This window comes from Malaclemys terrapin, chromosome 2, assembly GCF_027887155.1.
Source record: "Malaclemys terrapin pileata isolate rMalTer1 chromosome 2, rMalTer1.hap1, whole genome shotgun sequence".
Lineage (NCBI taxonomy): Eukaryota > Metazoa > Chordata > Testudines > Emydidae > Malaclemys > Malaclemys terrapin.
In genome coordinates this window covers 207,164,408-207,182,774 of record NC_071506.1, presented here as the reverse complement: position 1 = coordinate 207,182,774, position 18,367 = coordinate 207,164,408, and the positions used below count along the sequence as shown (strand labels likewise).

General features: G+C 41.9%; 1 protein-coding gene across 2 annotated transcripts in view; it reads right to left on the bottom strand.

The window, feature by feature from the left end:
* The window catches only part of LARS2 (leucyl-tRNA synthetase 2, mitochondrial), a 117,402-nt gene that overhangs the window by 53,870 nt on the left and 45,165 nt on the right, over positions 1-18,367 (bottom strand). Inside the window, exons 6-9 of one of the 2 annotated variants that reach the window (XM_054019628.1) lie at positions 17,875-17,964; positions 11,140-11,283; positions 5,146-5,253; positions 1,460-1,619 (exon numbers count right to left, since the gene is read on the bottom strand). In XM_054019628.1, coding sequence (XP_053875603.1) covers positions 1,460-1,619; positions 5,146-5,253; positions 11,140-11,283; positions 17,875-17,964 — 502 coding nt within the window. The remainder of the gene's footprint in view (positions 1-1,459; positions 1,620-5,145; positions 5,254-11,139; positions 11,284-17,874; positions 17,965-18,367) is intronic. The other variant, XM_054019629.1, reaches the window with a different exon arrangement.

The window sequence follows — 18,367 nt, the reverse complement described above, 5'->3', positions numbered from 1 at the left end:
GCGCATTTACATTATGACACTGTCTTTAATTACATGTTCACTTTTTTTTTTCCCCTGTAGGATTATTTCCTCATTCCCTGCAGAAGTTGGAGAGTATGAAGTTAATGAGGCAGTGGGCCACACATTGAGCAGCAAAGATAAAAATAATTCTTGAACAGCTGCCTCATTCTCTGAGCCATGTATTCTGTCACTGAATGAGGTGGAAAAAGTAGTATGCAGTTATGATATTAAAGACACTGAGCAAGATTCTCTGGTCAGCTCTGTCCCTATGCACAGTGCTGCAAAGGGGATGGAATCAGGCTCATCTTTTCTGTTGGGGATATCCCCCATGTGGGCAAGTCTCCAACAGCTGTAAACCTGGCATAGCCAGTTCCTATATCACCCTCCCTACAGCTCTCAGTGCAGCGAGCATGTGACAGGTGGGGAAGAGTAGCTGAAATGCGCTGTGCTCCAACTACCCACAGCAGGCAGATGGCCCCTTAGGGACTATTGTGAGCTGTGGCAATTTAGAGTAGCCCTAAATCTATGCCCAGGCCAGACATTGGGAAGAGAGTCAGGGAGATACAACTGGTTCTCTGATGGTTTCCTTATCTGTTCCACTGAGCATGAGAGGAGCAAAGCAGAGGATTTGACCTTATATTATAAACACGTGTGCATAAGGTAGTTAATATTTTTTCAACTTAATAAAAATATAAGTATTAGCAGAATGAAGTAGAAATAAAATATGTATATTTTGTACTTAATCTGCTTTAAGGCATCCTGTTACTCTTATCGTTGTGAGTTTCCAAATGTAACAAAATAACAGGCCATACCTCTACTTAGCCCAGGTGAGTGCGGTGTCTCTTAGGAAGTCAGTTACAACTCTCTTACCTGGAGGACAGTCTATGCCAGCTCCAGAAGAAGTCAAGGCCAGCCATGGGGCTGCTCTAACTTACACCATTGGGACATTATGCCAGCTGAGGATCAATGTGACAAAGCATATCTTAGCCACGCTCCCTTCACACTCCCATCTTTTCCCACATGCCCCCGACACCCCGGGGATGGGGTAGGGCAGAATGGGGAGATATTTGTGGCTGACTCTGCCAGTTTTATGCCAATGAGGAGGCAACACTCCACCAGGACAATTTTCCACTGGGCAACTACAACCAGAATCTGGACCTTTCTACCATTCATGGTAGAAAGGGCCCAGAACAGAAACAGGAATCTGGCCCACTACTTTCATGCAACCAATTGACTTCTTTAAAGGTTTATCAACCATTCCAGCTATTGTCATCCCACCATCCTTGAAGTCAGGATGAGGTAAAGTGATACTACTTGATGTGTACAAAGAATCAAAAGGAATTGTTCCTCCTCAACAGGAATTTTTATGCTCATGCTCCCCCTCCCCCCCCCTTTTTTTTTTAAACTTTAGTCTCTAAAACTATCACAATTCCAGAATAAAATAAAAATAAAAACTCACCTTTGCCTGGGATGAACTCACTCTGCAACACTTCCTTCAGACTACTATTTCCATGCAGTAGTCTATGATCAGGTAAAACATATAAGTGGGAAGCTCCATAAATGGCTTCAGGTGTATAGGTATAGGCAGCTAGCTTCTCTCCTGTTTCTTTGCCATTAACCTGATAAAGAGCAGAAAGTATTCCAGGGCAGTTTTATTGCTAATTTTCTCCATTAAAATTCCATTTTTTATATTTCCTTCTGCTGTGACAACTGGTCTATAACTTTTGCTTGCTTAGGAATATAACATGGAAAGTACGTCAAATTGTTTTCAATAAAGAATGTTATAAATAGGTGCAAGAGAAACAGACAGATGGACTAAATTATTCCAAACAGAAAGTCACACACATATTGATATAATCCAAGGACTGTTCAAATTATGTTTGTTAAAAGCATATGACATGGAGCTGGAAGTTAGTGCACCAAAACTGCTGCATCAGATATTAGGCCTAATGGTGTGCAAAATGATGTGGGGTTGGGCTATTCCATCAATCACTCTTTGCTAAAAGAAACAGACTTTGGGGGGAAAGAAAATAGAGAAAGAACTGACAATATGAAATAACAGAAATGGTGGCTACTGAAGCAAACTTCACCTTCATGGCTTCCATCCCCACGATCTCTTGGGACCCCGGGGCCTTCATTACCCTAATCCTGAGATGTCCTGACCAGATTGGACTAGAGAAAGGGACCCAGATAACATCGCCACCTCTACTGGTTCCAGCTGATTCCCAAACACCACTTGGGATGAAAGGGTGGACTTTAACAGTAGCAGCAGCAGAAGCAACAACTCCAGCCCATCACAACTAACTTCTCTTTTACCCAAAAGGATAGTTATTAACACCACCTAAGACATTGTCAAACAAGGGTTTTTTTCCTTTTAAAAACTCTCTCTAGCTAAAGGGAATAAGGGATATTGTTAAAATGAAAGCCTTACATAATACTCCAGATTTCAAATGCTTTAGCTATTTTTCCTTCTTTTCTGTATCTTTAATAAAAGGTTACAAGGATTTTTAATGGTTGCTGTGGTATTAAGCTGGCCAAAGTCTCTGTGTACCAAACCCAGGACCTTGTTTAACACTGTTTATTGTTGGACAGGGACTGGGGTTATGTTAACACCTTTGGCCTATATAGTCCATCTAACTTAATACAATACCACACCTTCCTTCCTATTCACATTAAAGGCCCAATTAATCCATCAGATACACAAGGATAACTTCCAATATCACAGGCAGAAGCTAACTCTCCAGAGCTCTAATCCTGACTCAGACATCATCTCTCTCTGTGGCTCTGGAAAAGAGAATCTTCTTGCCTCTATTTCCCCATCTATAAAACAGGGATAATCATACTTAAGAACCTCTTTGGGTATTTAGCCTTATCCAATGCTACACAAGTCAATGGGAGCCTTTCCATTCACTACAACAAGCACTGTATCAGACCCATTGTGAGAATATCACAGTTAATGTTTGCAAATCACTTTGATGTATTATAAGTAAATGACTAATGACTTTATGCACAGTAAGCATTATTCAGGGACTGCTGTATTCTGTGACTACAGAATTTACCATGAAAATCTATCCCTTGCCACAGATTTGTGATCCAGAATCTAAACTTTCATTTAAAAAAAATTATGGCTGTGGCCCTAGTGGTAGTGGAAATAATCTTGTTTTTCTGAGTTTGCAGGCATCCTGCGACAATAGTTCTGACAGAAATTGCCCCATTATTCATCTAAGTGAGGTGCTGAATCTGAAATCTAAACAGAATTTTAAACTGTTTCCATCTCCAGCCAACTCACTGACATTTCTACAATGAAGTTAAATGCTGCAGATTTTTGTACTTACAACACATAATGAAAACTGGAAAAGATGGCACAATATGAAATAAATTAAGTGTAATATATGACTAACACTAGGGACACTGTACACTAATATTTATTTTCATATTTTATTAATTAAAAATCTATTTTTTAAATTTAAATTAAGCTACTGCAGAATTGCTACAGAATTTTGGTCCCGTTAAATGCTTTAGCACATGGAGCCCTCAGAGGAGATTTTCAGTGCACATCGAGGCATACATTTACAGAAGCCTCTAACTAAGGTGGCTGGTTTTTCAGATGTGCAGAGCCCCTTTAAAGTATTTCAATTTGGGCTCCCAGAAATTAAAACACCTAAAGTCATTAGTCATTTATGAAATGTTAGGCCAAAGCAATTAGGCACCTAACTCTCACTGAAAGTGATTGGGAGCCAGGTGCCTAACACCATTGGTACCTTTGCAAATCTCTCACTTGATCATCATCCAGAGTCATTTCACTTTTGCATCTTTCCAAAAGGATGTCAAATATTCTCTTTGTTCTGTGGACAGAGCACAGGGCAAAGTGTACCTGTACTTTTCTTAAGTTCTCCTTATCTACCTACCTCTTTTATCCAGCACTTTTCTTTAGGTTCCTCAGTGTCTAGTTTTCTAGTTTGCATTAAACGTAACTACTTACTACTTACAATAAATAGTACTATCAATATAAAGAGGCTCAATTTAGCATAGATTTCCCAAGAGGGGAGTTCTTCCATTGCCAGTGGAGGAAAAGAAAAACAAACAAACATCTCTTAACCCTGTTGCTCTACACTGATATCTATGGGTTTGAGAGCTATATGTGTGCATCCTCAACAACCCCTGTTGCTTTAAAAAGTTTCTGTGGTCATGCATGTTGGCAGGACTCAATGTTAGGAAGGAAAACAAATATTGAGCAAAGAAAGCTTCTGTACCCAAAGCATTTAACCAAAAATAGTTTTAAAGACTCAACTGCTAAAGAAAAGCCAGTAGTATTTTGTCCTACTAAGAACTAATAATAGTTTCATGTGATTTTTGTCCCAAGAGCTAATAACCACAGTAGCAAAAATACTTATACTTGATGCAGCTGGCTTTTCTTGGGAATGGTTGGAGATGAAAGAACTACTAAGTTAGATCTGTATAACTTCTCAGCACTCGTCAGTGGACTTTGTGGACCCTAGGAGACACAGACAGAACTGAACAGCTACAGGGTTCCAAACTGCTGAACTCACACACCAAATTTTGGTGGAGGATTTCAGTTTCTTGCTTTTTATACTAATGAGAAGCTACTAAAATTTTACTGCTTTTCTCCGATGAATAAATTCCAGTACAATGAAGAACTGGAGCTTTTAAATGTGACTCATGAAGCTGATATGATCATTATGAGAACACTCTGAAACACAGCTCAACATACCTGTCCTCCTTTGTTTTATCTTAACCCTACATATCTGTTTTTTACTCCGTCCAGTGATTAAATGTAGCCTCATGACATTACCTTCCCACTAAATCGGATATATTTAAGTAATCTCGCATCTTAATTTGTTTTGGGTTAGAATTGGGAATTTTGATCAGCCACAGATTTGGGTTATTAAGTAAAAGTTCACTTACAAAAATACTAAGGTCTGCCACAATTTTTCTGCAGGAAATTTTCAGTGAGCTTTGAATGTTATAGTGCAGTAAGAATAAAAATAATGCAAAGTGTTATATATATGTAATAGTATCCTTAATTTTCAAAAATCTTCTAGATATTAAGAAAAATCCCATTATGCATTTCAGTCATTTTGCATAATCCACACAAAGAAAGGGATGGTCAAATTTCTGACTCACCTTTAACACGAAGTCAAGATAACATCCAACACAATCACCTATCCAGTTTGCTTGCATTTCCTTTATACCATACCACTCAGGGAGATCCGACAAAGAATCAAGCATGGCCTGGCACAATATAAACGAGGTGTTAGCAACTCTAGCATATATATAAAACCACATACATTAACACTTTCAAATTTAGTTATATAAAGGGGCACAGCAGTAGAGCTGCAGGAGTAAAAACATGAACAAGGTGTTCTTCTACTATAGCTCCCCCAATTTCATATCTACATACTGTTTTGGATTATTATTCCTTATTAGATTAACCTTCTTTTGCATCCTCAACTAACTACTTCCTTTTCTGCTGATTTATAGATATAAGAATGCCAAGCTGCTGCTTTTTAAAACAATAATGTAATGACTTTAGTGGAATATAAACCAACAATTCCCTTTATTGTTTCATGTTCTGTTTTAAATGTTCATGTTAAGACTATTTACCTTGCTTGGTGTCCTGTTCCATAGAGTACTGGGCTCTATCTACAGTGAATACTGAGTGCTTACATATAATAACCCAATGCAAGAAATGCAGAGGACAAACCAATGAATGGATAATTTCTTTTAAAATAATTATATATATTTTATATAAATACATTTTAAGAGTGTGCAAATAGGTCAATAGACAACTGACTGGCTAGTCAGATACTGTTCTCTTCAAAATCCACTGGGCAACTATTAGGATTTTTTTTTATAATTCGAGTGTTGCCCCTAACTGACGTCCATTCCACACACACACAAACAGTCAACTTGAGTGTAGTAGTGCTTTTAACTCGAGTTGGCTGGCCCATCAGAAAATATAACCTACTGATCAGGTTAGCACAATTCCTCAGCTAATAATCACTTTGTGTAGCTCAAACCCTGGGTCCCGCATTGACTTGGGGGCTTAGACCCTCCACTCTTGCAAGGTCCTAGGACCCTGAGTCTGAGCCAGAGTCTGAGATATTTGTGTGTAGACCGAAGGGGGATTAGGGTTTGAGCATAAGTCTGAGCTCTGGCTTGCACTGCAGTAGAGACATACCCTCTCACGCAATCTAGACTACCTTGAGTTTAAACAACTAGAGTTAACTCTGCAGTGAACACATAGCCTTATACACTGTGTAAGCACAGAAACTTCTTCACATAGGTGTGTGCCTGCACAGTACACAGTGAAAAGACAAAATAAATGCCGTCAAAATTTCGGAACAGATAATTCCCAATCCCAGTTCTTTGCACTTAAGGCATTGCCCTAATAACTTGAGAGGCCTACACTGGGAAATTTAGTAAAAACCAACAAAAGTTAAAACATTTTAAACAGTATTACAAAGGGAAAAATGTGCATTGGAGATATATTACTAACATGTTAATAAATGTTACTTAATATTTAATAGATAACCTTACAACAATCTCAAACTGGATACTCATCAGTTCTCACTCATTTAATATGCTCACTTTTTAAAAATCATTTGAGTAAATGAAAACATTTTTGTAAAATGTTCAAAGAAAAACGTTTTCTGAAATGTTCATCACCGAATAAAATTAAGATGGACTAGACGCTGAAAAAAGTGTCAGTAACAGGGGTAATACTAGTTTTTTCACTCTCCTGATTAAGTAAATGGGAGTGCTCAGCACCATTGAAAAATCAAGACACTTATTTGGGTGCCTGAAATACGGATTTAGGAGTCTAACTTCAGGCACCCAAGTTTGAAAATTCTGGTCCCTCACTTTGTTTTCAAACAGAGAAGATACAATTTGGAACCATAGCGAAAATATACATAAATGTGGCGAAAAGCTAGTTCTGTAATTAGATTAGACACCAGAAATAGCAGGGAAAATAAAGGCATCCACTGGCAGAGCAAAGTCTGAAACAAAGAATGGAATAAAATCAAATGCGATAAAGTGACAAAGAGAATGGATGTAAGGAGAAAGGTTAAGTGACCTAAGTCAAATAAGGGAGTAACAAAAGTTTAAACTGCGCTCTGGCAATACACACACTAACAAAATGAACAAAGAAATACAAATCAAGAGTCAGGCCATGTCTACACTAGAAATGCTGCCGGTGGTCCAGCCAGTGAGGTAAGGGGGCAGGGAGCAGAGGGGGTTGGATAGAGGGCAGGGGAGTTTGGGGTCACAGGCGCCAACTTCTCCTGGTGCCAGTGGGCGCTCGACCCCCGCCCCGCCCCCACTCCACCCCTACCCTGCCCCTATTCCAACCCCTTCCCCAAAGTCCCCACCCCAACTCCACCCCCTCCCTGCCCCTATTGGACTCCCTCCCCAAATCCCCGCCCCGCTTCCTCCCCTGAGTGCGCCACGAACCCACTCCCCCCACTCCCTCCCAGAGCTTGTTATGCTGAGAAACAGCTGTTTTGTGGTGGCAAGCACTGGGAGGAGAAGCAGGGACGGGTGCGCTCAGGGGAGGAGGCAGAGGCGGAGTTGAGGTGAGCTGGGGCGGGGTGGGGAGCTTGGCTGCCGTTGGGTGCAGAGCACCCACCAATTTTTCCCCATGGGTGCTCCAGCCCCGGAGCACCCACAGAGTTGGTGCCTATGTTCAGGGTGGTGGTCAGGGGGTAGGGGTGTGGATAGTGGTCAGGGCAGTCAGAGGGCAGGGAACAAGGGGATTGGGGGGGCAGGGATTCCCAGGGGGCAGTCAGGAAGGAGGGGGGTTGGATGGGGTTGCAGGGGGCAGTCAGGGGCAGGGGTTTGGGGGCAGTTGGATGGGGCAGGGATCCTGGGGGTGGGCAGTCAGGAATGAGAGGAGAGGTTGGATGAGGCGACGGGGGGGGGGGGAAATCAGGGGCAGAGGGTCCGGGGGCAGTCAGGGGACAGGGAGGGAGGGATGGATGGGGTGACAGGGGGCAATCAGGGGTGGGGGATCCAGGGGCAGTCAGGGGACACACAAATTTCACTTTTTTCAGCATGAAATGCTGTTCTAAATACTGGCAGATAAAATCATACAGTAGAAAATAAGCATTCAGTTTTCTAAAAAAAAATCTGTGATATTTTTCAAGATTTCTTTTGTCCATGGTATTAACAGCACAATCACAGGTTTGCCATGGAGCACAGAATTCTAATTCTAAAGGCAAATCAATCTGGGATTTAATAACATTGAAATATTTCCTTCTGTTGCCTCACTCAAATTAGACAGTTCCTCAGTTGTCTTTTTCTTCATAGCTGAGGTTTAATTTATGCACTTTAATAAACCATATGCATCCATGAATACATTCACAGTGACACCCACTCAGCTCTCTACCTCAAAAAGTGACAAATGGAGGGACAGCAGTGGAACTCCCTTGATTCCACAGTTTGTGGATGTTGGTAGGGCTGAATGCCTAACCCCTTTCCAGAAGGTACAAACTCCTGTGTGCTGGAATCCTTCTTTGTGGGGTTTTCCTACACAATGCTGAGAAAGTCACTGTTAGGTGTAAGGGCAAGTCAAGGGAAAAGTTGCAACCGAGCTGGTAGGTCCCTTCACTGACCATTTCTCCATCCAGGGGTTGCGTAGGAAACTATGCCTAAAACTTCATTATGTACTATCCAGCTACTCAACTTGTGTACCATGGGAAGGATGTGCCTCTAAATATTTGTTTAAAAAACATGCACTCAGAGAGAGCAATTCTCAGAGTTGGCTATAAACTAACTACGGCAGGATTTTGTGGTTCCTGCCAATTTCCACATTTTTAAAATGAAGTATAAATATACTACCCTAGAGTTGGACAAAAAACAGGGATATGAATTCATGAAAAAAAATTAAATTTCGAAGTTTTCTGTTTTGCAACATTTGAAATTTATCTATTTTCTGCTCCTTAGTATGAGTTTTTAAAACCAAATATCAAAATGTTATTGAAATTTTCAGAGCACCCCTTCAGGAGAGGGCAGGGCTAACAAAGGCCAACCTTACATATCATTATTTGAAGACTTAGCTGGCTGTACATAAAAAATAACTATACCATTTTACATTTGTATACAGAAATAACTAGCAGATGAATCTGCATACAGTCCTAGCTGAGTAACCATAGTAACTAAATATTTCAGAATAAGATTCTAAAATGCACAGATAACAGTTTGAATAATAATGCCATCAGTTAAGCCCATTATACTTTTACCAAAGAAATTTGTCAAAACAAAAAAGCTAATTAAAATTTACTTTAAAAAAAAAAAAAATCTATAAAAGTTACTTGACAGTATCTTAAGTTTACTGATAAGTTTTGAAAAATGAGACAACATGGTCATGATTACTTAAAATAGTATCTGCATAGTCACTCTTTCTACCCTTGAAAATGTGTCATCATTGGTGAAGTGCCATATGAGCAAACAGCATTTTTGTTTTCTTTATTTTAAGAAATGAATGAATATAGGTGAAGTAACAATAACCAATTCTAAAAACAAACCAAAAATATCTCTCCTGACATACTGGAAGCCTAAAAAATGTTATGTGCATAAACAAGGTTGTCAAGGCTGCTTCCCCACTCTGAACTTTAGGGTACAGATGTGGGGGCCTGCATGAAAACTTCTAAGCTTAATTACCAGCTTAGATCCAGTCCGCTGCCGCCACTCTCGATGCTAATTCCCTTCCCTGGGTAGCCTTGAGAGACTCTTCACCAATTCCCTGGTGAATACAGATCCAAAGCCCTTGGATCTTAAAACAAGGAGAAATTAACCATCTCCCCTCCTTCCTCCCACCAACTCCTGGTGGATCAAGATCCAACCCCCTTGGATCTAAAAACAAGGAAAAATCAATCAGGTTCTTAAAAAGAAGGCTTTTAATTAAAGAAAAAGGTAAAAATCATCTCTGTAAAATCAGGATGGAAAATAACTTACAGGGTAATCAAACTTAAAGAGCCCAGAGGACCCCCATCTAGCCTTAGGTTCAAAGTTACAGCAAACAGAGGTAAACACCCTAGTAAAAGGTACATTTACAAGTTGAGAAAAACAAAAGTAAACTAACACGCCTTGCCTGGCTGTTTACTTACAAGTTTGAAATATGAGAGACTTGTTCAGAAAGATGTGGAGAGCCTGGATTGATGTCTGGTCCCTCTTAGTCCCAAGAGCGAACAACCCCCAAAACAAAGAGCACAAACAAAAGCCTTCCCCCCCACCAAGATTTGAAAGTCTCTTGTCCCTTATTGGTCCTTTGGGTCAGGTGTCAGCCAGGTTACCTGAGCTTCTTAACCCTTTACGGGTAAAAGGATTTTGGAGTCTCTGGCCAGGAGGGATTTTATAGCACTCTACACAGGAGAGCTGTTACCCTTCCCTTTATAGTTATGACAAAGGTACACTTGATTAATGCAACAGCCAAGATGACTGCATAACATATTACTGACCCTTTGTGCATGATTGCTATTTGGTGGGTTACTTAAGCATATACTTGGAGGTTAAGCAAAAGCAGTAGCCAGGAGAAAAAAGGGAGAAACATAGTAAAGCAGAGAAGGAAAGTGGATATAAAAGAGGAATGTAGATAAACAGAAAGATGATCTACCTACAGTATGTGCCTTGGTTGTTAATATTCATGGGTAATGATCAAACATTTTGTAGAAGCTTCAAGGAGGAAAAAGAATTAAAAAAAAATAATTAATGATTATTCAGTCCCTGTTAGCTGAAGATTCACATGACAAGTGAAAGGAGAAGAGACTGACAGGGTTACTCAACTCAAATATATTTTAAAACACTGATCCTTACCTATAAGAAGCACATGTGAAAGGCAAACCTAATCTTCCTGATTGGCCATATATGAGAAAAAAATAAAAACAGGATATAAACAAATAGTACCTATTGGTGAGAACAAACCATTCCCATTTTTGACTTCTCCACTGCTGAATCCTAAACCAGTTATTTAGATATCTTACTTTAGAGGAGGAGGAGAAAGGCAAATAGGAATAATAGTTTGTGCACGAACGCATGCATAACACATTCTCCTGCTAGCCTGATGAAGACCTGAAGAGAGATTTTATGGGGTGATGTCCAAAAACCTCATACTCACACCTTTGCATAAACAGTAGTTTTGATAAACCACTGTCTGAGGTACTTCTGTTCCACTTTTGCTCCTGAACGCCATGAACAGCCATTTTCATCCACCTGTTCATTTGCTAGAACAGTCTGATCCACTGGGTCCCAATTAACCATGGCCTAAAAATGTTTTAGGAAACAAAGTACTAGTTTTAGTATGTGTGTCACAAAAAGTAGATCTAACTTTTCAGGTATTGACAGTACTCATACAAAGATAGTTTCCAAGGCTCCCGTGATCTCTGCATAAAAATGTCCATTAGAGTCATCTCCATGAATTGAGATTCAACTGGGGATCTATTGGACACTGTGCTCTTCAAAACTCAAAGGCCAACAACGAAGCCTGCTACCTTTCTACAGAGTTAAGACACGCATACTTGGATTGATTGTACTAACAGGGGATATAGTGACCCAAGGACATTTGTTATCTTCAATAATGAAGTAAAAACACTACTGAACATCATTCTCATTGGCTTTACAGAGCAAGAATATAGTCTGAAGTTAAATAGGCTGGTTCTGATCCAAAAGCTCTGGGGGTAAAGTATGAGGATAATTTATAGCTAAAGAGCTCTAACCTGAGAGGTTGAGGAATCACATATAAAAATGTTCAAGTAATACTGGTCAGCTGTAAATATAAGTAAGTTAAACAGAGTTAACATTTCCTGCACTGAATTTGACTACTCAATATATGTTATTTTAGATATCACTCTCTCCTATTTATATCAATCCAAGTAAACTAGAAAGTACAAAATGGTATAGTGTAGAAAATATCTGTGTTCAAGTCCAGCCCTCATCACATGTATCCTTTCTTCTTCTTAAACACAATGCTTGTGCTTGGGAAGAAGCAAAAACCACTTCACAAATTGTGTGAAGGGAAATACTGTAGTATGTAGCTGCTTGATTCCCTTCCCCTTAGGAACACAATTGTTATTAACAGTGACTATTTATGCATCTGATTGCCTGCATTGATTTATTCAATATAAATTATAGGAATTTAAATTTTTCATCAAAAATATCTATATTTAATTCATTCTATCTACAAATCAAGCTCACATGAATACAAGTATTCCATGGGAATTCATGCTTAATGTGATTCAGCTACCTTTTATCTTTAACCTACTAATAATGTCAAACTTTTTTGAAATTAAAAAGATACTTAATATCATACCATGCGAGATTAATTTATTACAATTCATTTTCAAAGCCAATCAAAATACGTATCTTCAATAATGGTATAGCACATTGTAAAAGTGGCTCTAAAAACAGTGACCATTTTATTTATAAAGCATTCCCTAACAAGATGACTAGACCACTGCAAAGTTAAAACAAAACATTGATGAACACAAAACAGACAATATTAAAAAAATAATAAAATGCTAAAAAGCCAAAATGAAGCAGTATCATTATGAATTCCTTTTCTTTTGCTAAATAACTACGATCCAAAGCTGGGAAGAAATGGGATGATTTTAGTTTGCAGATATTGAGGAGAAGCATGTATGTTGAAATCTTGGACTATGATTAAACTAGCCATGAGACAGTGGTGTTAATTAGTACTACTACACAATCCAGAACTTTTCAAATAGACAACTCCATCACAATCAATGAAGAAAAAAAATAGAGCAACACCACATGTAAATCAGTAGATGAAAGTCATAATCAGGGATTTAAAGCTGTGTTTTGTCCCTTCTGTCTCACTACTGCATCCTCTCCACTAGTGTTCAGAACTCATGCAGTCTCTCACTTTAGAGAAGAGACAGGAGTCTGTTGTGATGAATATAAACTGGGTTCTTTACTGAAGCTGAAAGACAGAGACAGACTCTGTTAATTTTCACTGACTCCAGTTCCCAGACTAATTAAACAATATGTAAACTGGTAATTACTGGCCTGGCATTCACAGTCATGGAATGGAGCTCTACATCCATCTTTGCTCAAGGCTACCCTTATAGCCTTAGCAAAGCCACAGTTGCTCCTCTAGTATTCCATTTATAACTGCAATAAATGATACTTCAGACTGTTTAAGGCATATCTCAACAGTGCTGGAGGCAGAGATGAAGAGGTGCATTAACTGGTGTCAGCACAGATTGAAGAGTCACTGCTGATGAGGTCAATCCTGATCCCATTTAAGTCAATGGCAAATCTTCCAATGACTTTGCTAGGAGGAGGATAGCACCCTAAGGGTACATCTACAGTACGAAATTAATTCAAAGTTATTTTATTCGAATTTCCAGAATCGAGTTCATACATTCGATATTATGTGTCCCCACTAAAGCGCGTGAATTCGGCGGAGTGCGTCCACAGTACCGAGGCTAGCATCGAATGTCGGAGCGGTGCACTGTGGTAGCTATCCCACAGTTCCCGCAGTCTCTGCCGCCCATTGGAATTGTGGGTTAAGCTCCCAGTGCATGATGAGGCAAAAACATTTTCGCGGGTTTTTCTGGGTGTGTGCCGTCACTCGCTCCACCCTCCGTGAAAGCTACGGCAGACGCCATGCTGCCAGCAGACGGTGCAGCACGGTGCACCACCTGTCTCCTGGTATGCTGAATCCACTTCGAATGTCCTCGGCCATTGAACAGAGCCACACAGCTTCCTCCGCTTTTTCCAAGTTGTCTGTCCTGGGCTCCCGTGGAAGCTACAGAAGGCAACAATTCCCTGCCGTTTCTCGGCCATCATGAACAGAGCCGCACAGCTTCTGCCGCAAACTCTGCTCACGTTTCCGCCGCAAACTCTGCTCTCGCCGCTTTTTCCATGTTTTCGGTCCTGGGCTCCCGTGGAAGCTACAGAAGACAACCTTTTACCGCCTTTTATCAGCCATCTTGAACCAAACAGCTCATTTCGCGCCCTTTTTCAAGGATTACCCATGCAGGTGCCATTGCGCCGCAAACATGGAGCCCGCTCAGATCTCTGCTGCAGTTTTGACCATTGTAAATACCTCGCACATTATGCAGCAGTATGTTCAGTACCTGCAAAACCGGGCAAGAAAGCGATGACAGTGCGATTACTATACTGATGAGGACATGGACACAGACGTTCCTAGACGCACGGCATGTGGTGATTGGAAGATCATGGTGGCACTGGGTCAGGTTCATGCTGTGGAACGCTGATTTTGGGCCTGGGAAAAAAGCACAGACTGGTGGGATCGCATAGTGTTGCAGGTCTGGGATGATTCCCAGTGGCTGCAAAACTTTCGTATGCGTAGGGCCACTTTCATGGAACTTTGTGACTTGCTGTCCCCTGCCCTGAAGTGCAAAGACACCAAAATGAGAGCAGCTCTCACCGTTGAGAAGCGAGTGGCCATAGCACTGTGGAAGCTTGCAACGCCCGACAGCTACTGGTCAGTCGGGAATCAGTTTGGAGTGGGCAAATCTACTGTAGGGGTGCTGTGCTGCAAGTAGCCAACACAATCATTGACCAGCTGCTATCAAGGGTAGTGACTTTGGGAAATGTGCAGACTACGGTGGATGGCTTCAATGAGCTGGGCTTCCCTAACTGCGGCGAGGCGATAGACGGAACGTATATCCCCATCTTGGCCCCGGCACACCGTGGTGGCCAGTACATAAACCACAAGGGGTACTTTTCCATGGTGCTGCAAGCACTGGTGGATCACAAGGGAAGTTTCACCGACATCAACGTGGGATGACCAGGAAAGGTGCATCTTCAGGAACTCTGGTCTGTTTGAACAGCTGCAGGAAGGGACTTACTTCCCAGACCAGAAAATTACTGTTGGGGATGTTGAAATGCCTATAGTTATCCTCGGGGACCCAGCCTACCCCTTAATGCCATGGCTCATGAAGTCGTACACAGGTACCCTGTACAGTAGTAAGGAGCAGTTCAACTATAGGTTGAGCAAGTGCAGAATGGTGGTGGAGTGTGCTTTTGGATGTTTGAAAGGGCGCTGGTGCAGTTTACTGACTCGGTTAGATCTCAGCACAACCAATATTCCAATTGTAATTGCTGCTTGTTGTGTGCTCCACAATATCTGTGAGAGTAAGGGGGAAACTTTTATGGCGGGATGGGAGGTTGAGGCAACTCGCCTGGCTGCCAATTTCGCACAGCCAGACAACAGGGCGATTAGAAGAGCGCAGCAGGGCGCGCTGCACATCAGAGAAGCTTTGAAAGCCAGTTTCATGACTGGCCAGGGTATGGTATGACAGTTGTGTTTATTTCTCTTGAAATTACCTGCACCCTATATATATATGAAAGGAAATAAAGTCAAAATTGTTTAAAAACTGTTCTTTATTATTTGATGCACAATGCATTGAGAGAAATTAGAAGTAGATTGGGGGTGGGTGGGTTGGGTTAGGGGGGTGGAGGAGGAGGGAAGCACAAGTCCAGAAACCAAATCAAAAGTTCGCATATGCCAGCTTTCTGGTGCTTGGGCGATCCTCTGGGGTTAAGTGTGTGGGTCCCCGTAGCTTCCCCACTCGTGTTCTTGGGCTTCTGGATGAGGAGGCTATAGAACTTGAGGAGGAGGGAGTTTGATTATACAGGGGCTGCAGCGGAAGTCTGTGGTCTTGCTGCCTTTCCCGCATTAGATCCACCATACAGCGGAGCATGTCAGTTTGCTCCCCCATGAGCTTGACCATAGCGTCCTGCCTGCTCTCATCTCATGCTTTATGGGACTCCGCAATTGTTTGCCTCCATGCGTTCAGCTGGGCCCTATCAGTGCGGGAGGACTGCATGAGCTCGGCGAACATGTCGTCCCGAGTTCGTTTTTTCCGCCTTCTAATCTGGACCAGCCTCTGGGACGGAGTAGATAGAGGCCGCATTGAAACATTTGCACCTGCGGGAGGAGAAAAAGGGAGGGTAGTATTTTAAAAAATACATTGCAGAGAACAAAGGGGGCACTTTGGTATGAGTAAGGAATCACACACGGCTGGGCAACAGAATTCATCTTGCAGGCAGCCCCTAGGGGCACACGGGGTTCTGCTTCTTCTACATTCTTTTCAATGCTTTCAAACTGCTGGGCCCCCTTTCCCACAGCAAACAATGCCTGGTGGGTTTGCCATATAAAAGGAGGACCTGCGGGCTCTCTGGGATGATCACTGCACACAACAACCTCCCCCACCACGTGGCTCCAATCAGGCTCAGAGCAAGGATGAGCTGAGCCATTTACTTTAAACGCGAACAACCCAGCACAGCTGGGTTCCCCGCCCCCCACTGCGTGGCTCCGATCAGGCTCTCACTCACCAGAAGTACCTTCTCCAGGGTCATGGAACAGGAGCCTGCCTTGGGAGTGAGGGGAGGCTATTGGATCCAGCATTAAGATTAGTTCCTGGCTAGGGGGAAAACGGATTCCCCACTTGCTGCCTGTGCACTGTCCTCCTCCTCCTCTTTGTCCTCCAATGTCTCTTCCTCCTCGCTCTGTTTAACTCCCCCCTTGCAGGTGCCCACGGACAGATTGGCTGAGCCTCTGGAGGTTTTTCGCCTTCCTCCGCAGCATGGGGCAGGGATCTCTAGCAGGAGGGTCTCTGCCGATTGAAGTCACTAAAAACAGGATTGGGGACTTCAACAGCAGAGTCCAGGGAAGGGGTAGGGACGGTTTTATGGCCTGCAGCATGCAGGGGGTCAGACCAGATGATCATAATGGTCCCTTCTGACCTTAAAGTCTATGAGTCTATGAGTCAGTGGTGGGGTAGTGGTTCCATCACCCCCCATAATTGCATGGAGCTCACAGTAAAAGCAGAACGTATGGGACTGTGACCCAGAGCGCCCATTTGCCTGCCTGGCTTTTTGGTATGCTTGCCTGAGCAACTTGATTTTTGTACAACACTGCTCTGTGTCCCCGGAGTAGCCTCTTTCCGTCATGGCCCTGGAGACTTTAGCATAGGTATTTGCGTTCCTTTTTTTGAAACGTAGTTCTGCCATAACAGACTCGTCTCCCCAGCATGCGATGAGATCCAGTACCTCCCGTTCAGACCATGCTGGAGCTCGTCTGCGAATCCGGGACTGCGTGATCTCCTGTGATGGTGGACTCTGCATGGTCGCCTGTGATGGTGGACTGTGTTGATGGTCACCTGTGATGCTGGTGACTAAACAGGAAACGAAATTCAAAAGTTTCCGGGGCTTTTCCTGCCCATCTGGCTAGTGCATTGGAGCTGAGAGTGTTGACCAGAGCGGTCACAAGGGAGCATTCTGGGATAGCTCCCGGAGGCCAATAATGTTGAATTGCGTCCACAATATCTTGAACCCGGGATTGCGATCTCGATTTAAGCGCTACTCCACTTGCCGAGGTGGAGTACAGAAATCCAATTAAAGAGCCCTTTAAATCGAAAAAAACCGTTTGGTCATGTGGACGGAATCTTTTTTTTTTTTTTTAAATAACTCAGCTAATTCCGAAATAACAGGCTAGTGTGTAGACCAGGCCTAAGTAAGCAGGAGTCATTTTATGACATCAAGAGCCAAGAAATAAAGAAATTCAATCTACATCATTCATTTGGCATACCAATATTGCACGTACAGCCACTGTATACCAGTTTGATAATAAAGATCACTGATTTGCCTTGCCATTATATGTAGCAGTGGAAGATAGTTACCAATTAACATTTCGTTATCTTTTACAGTGATACACAAAAGCACAAACACAGTAATGCAGATATCTGTCCCCTTAATGAATGTGAAATGAAGAGCCTGAAAGATGTTATCTATAGTATGAGTGACTCAGGACATTAAGTTTAAGGTATATGCATAATTGTATAGGTCAATGTTTGCACTTACCTCCTTTTGATAGGCTAATCCAGCTTCAAATAACTTAATAAAGAGGTACTGTGTCCATTTATAGTACTCTGGCAAACAAGTGGTTATTTCCTGTAAAGAGAAGGGGAAAAAAAACATTCTATTATCTTCCTGCTACATCATAACTCAAGTGATTTACTTAATAGACCATATGAATAATTGCAACCTGTAGGGAAAATATGTACTGTATTAAATTAATTTAGAAAATGTGCACTATGACTGAAAAGCACACATATGCAAAGTCAGAGAAATCATGGTTTGTGAGTCCTTCAGTGCACTCAAACCACAGCTAACCCAGGGAGCTGCAACACAGTTTATACAATGCTGCTATTCCAGCCCATGGGGTGGGATGGGAGGGATCTGGTTGATTTTCCTTGAAGAAGTTGGCAGCAAGAGGGGGTAAACCAGTTTCTCAAAGACAAAGGACAAGCCAACACCTCTAGCCAGGTGTCATCAATGTGGATTGGCAATCATC